This window comes from Argentina anserina, chromosome 2, assembly GCF_933775445.1.
Source record: "Argentina anserina chromosome 2, drPotAnse1.1, whole genome shotgun sequence".
NCBI classification, from domain to species: domain Eukaryota; kingdom Viridiplantae; phylum Streptophyta; class Magnoliopsida; order Rosales; family Rosaceae; genus Argentina; species Argentina anserina.
In genome coordinates, this window is record NC_065873.1 from 7,540,727 (window position 1) to 7,547,716 (window position 6,990).

Sequence of the window (6,990 nt, forward strand, 5' to 3'; positions counted from 1 at the left end):
ACACATCCGCTTATATATATATATGTATGTTTGTTTTAGCAAACTTATTTGAAACATACATATATGACCCTACATATATATACATATATAGCACTACAAAAGAGAAACATATAATTATATATGATATAAAACCTAAAATCACATTAATCAAATCAAATATTCGGTAAGATAAACGTAAAACGACATTGTTTTATGAATAGTTCGTTTTTCAGTTCGATTCGGTTTTTTATCTGCCCAAACTAGAAACCAAACTAATTAGTTCGGTTCGATTTTCTAAATTTTGATTCGGTTTTTTCTGATTTCGGTTTAGTTTTTTCAACTCGGTTTTCAGTTTTTCGGTTCGGAAACCCTTATTGGGTGTTGGCTGCCCTATGGGTGGATTTTTTTGTAATTTTATTTTCTATTAAAAAAAACTAGGATCACCCTATCTAAATTGTAAAAAGAAAATTAAAAAATCGAAATTTACAAAATATTGTTATCAAGATAATTAGACATGAATAAAAATAGGGGTAAAGCAGAGGAGTGAGAAGCAGCAATAGAAATGGCGGCAGTAGCAGCAGCAGCAGCACTAGGAGTCCCAACCCGGCTCCACCGTCTCCTCCACCACACACCACCACCCTCTTTCCTCATTCCCACCACCGCCATACCCCAACGTTGTCTTCCTTTCATCCCCTCACGCCTCTTGTGCTACTCTCTTCCTTCCACCAAAGCCTCTTTGCAGCCCACCCAACACCTCGATGAGAATGCCCAGATGGTCTTCGACTCTGAAAACGAGGATGAGGCTGGGAAACTGGATACCAACGACGCAGCCCGATTGAATTTAGACCCGGGCACAGTTCTCAAGAGAACCCGGGTCGACCCGGTCGACCTCCCGACGCTTACAGTGAGGGAGAAGAAGGAGTTGGCTTCGTATGCCAACAGTTTGGGGAGGAAGCTCAAGTCCCAGTTGGTGGGAAAGTCTGGTGTTACGCCCAATGTTGCTGCTTCTTTTGTTGAGAATCTTGAATCTAATGAGCTTCTAAAGGTAATGTTTCATTGTTTCTGACATATGTTGTGAAAACTCAACTTGTTTGTGTTTGTGTTTCTCATATTAGTTACATGTGTGAGATTGTAGATTATCCTTGAAGTGCAAAGTTGTTGGAATCTTATATGTGTAGGCATTCTCACTTAACTTGAAATGTCTAGAATTTAGGGGTTTTGGGTAAAATTGATTAGAGAGAATCACCATATAATTTGAAGATTAGGGCAGGGTTGAGCTAAGTTATTGAGGAATGTCGTTCATAGATACTACTTAGCTCTTTAATTTGGCAAAAGATTAAAAAAATTTGGAGAGTTATTTTCTTGTATATCAGTTTTAGCATTGGTAGTTGCCTATGCGGTGACACAAGAGAATCGACTTTAATAGGTATTGAGTGTGTGAGCTAAGTGGGGTGTGCAAGGGATCAAGTGTGTGGGTATAAAATATAGCGTGAAGTGGTACAACTTGTAGTATTTTTCAGGTCCCTTCAGGTTTAAGATCAATCATACTTGTGGACACTCAGACAGGGAGATGGCCGCCGAAACTCCTGTTCTAGTGAATCTGATTTTCAAACATTTCCCCCTGCTTTTAGTTACTTTCCTGCTATCATGTTTGGTTGAAAAGGCTATTCAAACTACATCTATCATAAGCATCTCTTCCAATTAAGTACATATGAGAAGAACTTTTTTTTTTGTTTTTGTAGTTTTAGTTTTAGTTTTCGGATGTAGTATTCAAACCCCTTACCTCCTGCGATACCAGGAAGCGGATATAAACCAATCCCTTGTCCTCAATATGGACTATGAGCCCGTTTAAAGCATCACACAAGTAACCAAGTTGGTATGGTAGTAAGTTCTTGCAACTCTCAGAAATTCTAATATGGAATTTTCCTAGTAGCCCTGCAACCAAAGTAAATGTACAATTAAAACTAGCTAAAAAAAGATGAGTTCTTGTTGTTGCTTTCAATATACAATTCCTTGGGTTTTTCTTTTATATTTATCAATATACTGTAGTGGACTGAAATATCTTTTGTGCTGATAGAAAAATAGAAAGATAACTTGTCTGCTCAGCTAACACTGGTTGCAAATTTGAATGTGGTGAACAGGTTAAGATACATGGGACATGTCCAGCGGAGCTTGATGATACGGTGAAGCAATTGGAGGCAGCAACTGGTTCAGTTGTTGTCGGCCAGATCGGTAGAACAGTTATCCTTTACAGGCCAAGTCTCACCAAGCTGAAAGCAGAGGAGAAAAAAGAGCAGATGCGGAAGATATTTTTAAAGCGAAAGCAGAGATATTCAAGACCAACATCTATGGAATTCCAGAAAAAGGGTAGACCGAGGATGTTGGTTCGTGATAGCCGTGGAAGACCCAAGGTCTAGTTTCTGTCAAATTATGGTAATGGAACTCTGGGCGTGGTAAGAACTGCTCTATCACTTGTACCTTCAAAGTTATGCGTGTAAATACTATAGATTTTACCATGCCAAGGAAAATATAAACCAAAAGATCTCTTTGGATCATTCAGGGTGTATGTAGCTGACAGCTGAAATGTGGCCAAAATCAACACCTTCGACAATATAGGATGTAAGTTCAGGAGTTGAGTATCTTTGGGAGGTGCGTGAATTTTGATGTTGATGCTTGTATTAAGCATGTTTGGAGTTGCAAGGACGAATATGCATATGCCATTTTACTTCATGTTCTTTGCCATTGCATCTGAAAATCAAAAATTTGCTCCCATAGTGTTACTTATTCATTTCAGAACTTGTCATATTTCGGTTCAGAGGACATTAACCAAAAAGGTTGTACACACCTCACAAGCATACCAATAAGCTAATAAGCTATTGTTCTTGGACTCTTGGTGATACTTTTTATCGACATTGTTGAATGAGGGGGAAATATCACACTAAGATACTACTATTATAACGATGAGCAAAGTCAGCCAAATGATTCGTCACAAAGATGCTTATCGGTAAATATGCTGGAATTTTCAACCGATTTTCGTTTCAGAGGAGAGGCAAAAATGTGTATTTAAAAAAAATGCAAAAGGCAAGTATGTATGTTGATGGAATACTGGTATGTCCTCTCCAGTAGGACGTCGATCAAAAATGTTGTAGACTACAGACCAAAGAAGCACACACCAATAACAAATATAGCCGCCTCGCAATGGACATGCCGGAACACTGGTAGACATGTCGGAACACCAGTTATTGAAACTAAGCTGGCAATAACTGAATCTATATTGGACCAGCACTTTGATGCATGGAAGGAGTGGGAGGGATCTTCCCCATGTACACATTCAATCAACAGCTTTAAGTTTCCTTCAACAATCACCTCATTCACCTGCTTGTAGTGGTTTAAAAGTTGCCTTCACATAAGACAATAGCAGTGTGAAGACCTTCACGTAAAACAGTTGCCTCAGCAACATAGACTGATAGACACCGGGCCAGCATTGCCAAAGATTTACCGGCAGCGACCTAAAGGTTACCATGGACATATCACAAAGCCGTTCACGTACTACAGCGTACACAGCCATAAAAAAAGTTTATGCTTACTAGTTACGATGTCAGAGCTATATCCATATAGTTTACACATAATTTGAATCCAGTTTGAACTCCCAAGTTATTAGTCATAAAATTTTGACCAGGAAATTGAATACCCAGAAAGCAATACATGGTTTACCAAAACTAATATATTGTTGATAGTTGATGCATACAACATTTTTTGAGTGAGCTTCGGGGGACTTAATATCAAGAGGCTTGTTTTATCTGTACTCTTCCATCGGTAAACTATATGACGAACACAATCACTGGGTGATTGACAGAAGGGTGTAAAAGCCAATATCTAAACGAATTGATAGGTTGCAGAGAAGTAAACGAACACCTACCAACTTAGTGAAGGTGAGCCATAGACCTGAGTCAGTGCATCCCTTTTACAGCAAAAGCGCACAATATAAAGACAAAAATATGCATTAGCTTGCTAAAGCAGCTAAACGCGAGCGAAATTGTTGGTAACCTATGTTGTTTACACGCCATCTCTTTTTCACTGGTGTTGGTAGTTTCCAACCTAATTTAGTTGGTCATCTAACGAAGTGATCTTTACTTTCAAAATATATTCCTGCAATATAAAGCCTATTACCAGTGAGGCAGTGACAATACTTTGAACTGTTTATAGTGGAGGAAAACTTGATATTACTATAAGGACACATTCTTATAAGGTTATTTCTAACATGGAGTTTTGAGATTGTTCTTATAAGGTTCTTCCGAACTGTCCAGACAATCCAGTGAGGAAGCTGAATTTTGAGGTACGTATGAGGTATGACACATGGAGTTTGTGAATTGTGAGATGTTGCATTTGTGCATCGTAACATTCTGAACGAACTCGGCTTTAAAACTCGAGAAGTTTATATATGGATATGCACTGTGAAAGTTGGTCATCAGACTGTTCACTTCATTAGCAGGAATCTGGAAAACCAAATGACTTTACTTTTTTTTTCGTATCCTCAATAAAACATGGCGGATGTCGATCCTTTAATATCAAGGAAAGTGTTTGACAACTCAATTTGACGTGTCTAAGCAAACTTGAACGAGAGTGCAGAATCCTAGTGTTTTTTTTTTTGATACGTGCAGAATCCTAGTTAAATTACGATATATCGTGATTATAGGAAGAATGTTTCCTATCTATTCGAATAAGAGTTGTGCTTGTATATTATATACACCCAATCTTGAGAAAATTACATATATCTCAATCAAATATCGAATTTCCTTAAACCCTAAGAGAGGAAAAATTAGGTGCAGAACGAGGAGATCCTGCCACGGCAGAATATCTCAGCGTATTGTGTTTGCCGGAGGACGTGGTGGAGGAAATCCTGTCCAGATTGCCTCCAAAATCTCTGATGCGATTCAAATGCGTAAGTAAATCATGGTACAATCTGATAAACTCTCCTATCTTTGTGGCCAAGAACCCTTCTTATTCCAAGAACAACACTTGCATGAGTTGTATCCTCTTCCTGCGTACAGTCCACAAGGACAAAATCATCAAGGGTGAGAATGAACTTGCTTCAATCCTAAGCAGTGAGTTGAACGACGATATCGTCATGGAAACTTTGCTTTCATTTGTCACTCTTGAAGATGATCAAAATGACTATGGTCACCCTGTTCAAGAAATTTTTTGCATCGTTTATATCCCATTGTAGGTCATTGTGATGGGATTGTTTGTATTTCTCCTTCTTTCGGCAAGGATGTTATTCTGTGCAATCCGGAAATCAATGAAGATTTCGAATACCTTCCCAAGTCATGCCTCAAACATCCTAATGATTTCGACGATGGAGATGATTATTATGATACGTTTGGATCGTCCTCGCAAGCCGTAGGGTTTGGATGTGATGCAAAAGCTAAAGTTTACGAGGCTGTAAGGATTGTGTCAGATTTCTTCAAAACTCTACCTTCTTCTAGAGCAGAGGTTTTCACAGTGGGTTCTGCTTCTTGGAGAGAGATCAACTTTGATACGAAAGCCTGGGTTCATGGGGGACCTTCTTGTAACGTATGCTTCAAGGGTATTTGCTATTTCAATGCATATTCTGCAGCGTCTAGAGAAATCCTCATTGCAGTTGATATGGGTGAAGAACTATTTCATGAGATATCAATTCCAGAGAGTATCCAACATGGAGTTTGCTTAACGAGCCTTTCTGCGTGGAAAGAATCCATTGCTCTTATTTCCTACAATATGTATGACAAATCAGAGTTCCTAGATGTATGGGTGATCGGTGGTGAGTCAATGTTTTAAAAAACGTGTCTGAGGAGGCGCAAGGCGTAGGCTAAAAAAAAGCCTTAGTCTTAGTTATCTAGGCACGAAAGGCGCCAAATGCGAAAGCCTAAAAAAACAAACAAATTAGTTCAAGATTTTTTTTAATAGACAATTTTTTATTTAAAAAAATATTTTTTTAGATGGGGTCTTTTAGGTTTTGAGATTGAGACTTTAGAAATACCACATCTACCAATACCCTCTACCAAACCTATATTAGTGTTGGAGATGATGTTGTTGGAGGTGTCGGTGTTGGAAGTGATGGTGATAGTGACATTTGGATGATGATTTAAATGGTGATATTCTAATTGATGATGATGGCGATTTTTGAAGTTTAAAGCTAGTATAACATTGTTTTTGCTTCTTTTATATATATTTCAAGACTAGTTAGTACTTTAATATATTGATTTATGTTATACAAGGTGATTTGATTAATTGCATGATTTTGATATATATTTGTTATGAAGGAATAACCATTTATCATGTCTATTTTGATTACAAATAATGTTATATATAAGACTACATATAAGACTAATGAATGCACACGTACAAGAATTCATACATAAGGCTTACGCCTTTTGCCTCAAGGCTTACGCCTTGGCGAGACTTTTCCAAAAACGGCTCGGCAACGCCTTAGCCTGGTGTTTTTTGGACAAAGCACGCAAGTATTGGACCTGTAGAATGTCACAGACCATTAAAATTTTGGAAGAGTGACGAGATTCTTATGCGTATTGATGATCGAAGCGTAGTCTCCTACAACATATGTACCCAGAAGCTCAAGTGTCTTCCATTTTATGCTGATGACTGTCTGGTTTATGTAAACAGTATTATTTCTGTAAAGGGAATCAAAAGCTAGTGAGAGTATCGATTGATTAGTGACTTTGTTTTGAAGCCAAATTATGATTATGCAATACTTGTTTAGAGCTGCCTGTGCATGTGTGAACACTGGCCTTTTCCATGCAAAGGCATATATAAACCGAAAGTTTTCTTTGGATCAGTCTGACTGTGGCTGACATATGTGTCTAAAATCGACACTTTTGACAAACTTGGGATGCAAGTTTATGAGATGTAAAAGCACCTTAGGGAGATGCTTGAATTATGATGGTTGATGCTCGTATTACGCTTGAATATGCTATCATACTTCATGTTTTTCTTTGTCCATTGCATCCGAAAATC

General features: G+C 38.1%; 1 protein-coding gene and 1 pseudogene across 1 annotated transcript; both read left to right on the forward strand.

Annotated features, from left to right (window-relative positions):
- The first annotated feature begins 529 nt into the window (after positions 1-529).
- On the forward strand, positions 530-2,765 carry LOC126784446 (uncharacterized). The gene is made up of 3 exons (XM_050509909.1): positions 530-1,024; positions 2,121-2,432; positions 2,540-2,765. The coding sequence occupies exons 1-2, from the start codon at positions 542-544 to the stop codon at positions 2,394-2,396; spliced, it is 759 nt and encodes a 252-aa protein (XP_050365866.1). The 5' UTR covers positions 530-541; the 3' UTR covers positions 2,397-2,432; positions 2,540-2,765.
- Positions 2,766-3,076: 311 nt separating this feature from the next.
- On the forward strand, positions 3,077-6,670 carry LOC126783904 (F-box/kelch-repeat protein At3g23880-like; annotated as a pseudogene).
- Positions 6,671-6,990: the final 320 nt, after the last annotated feature.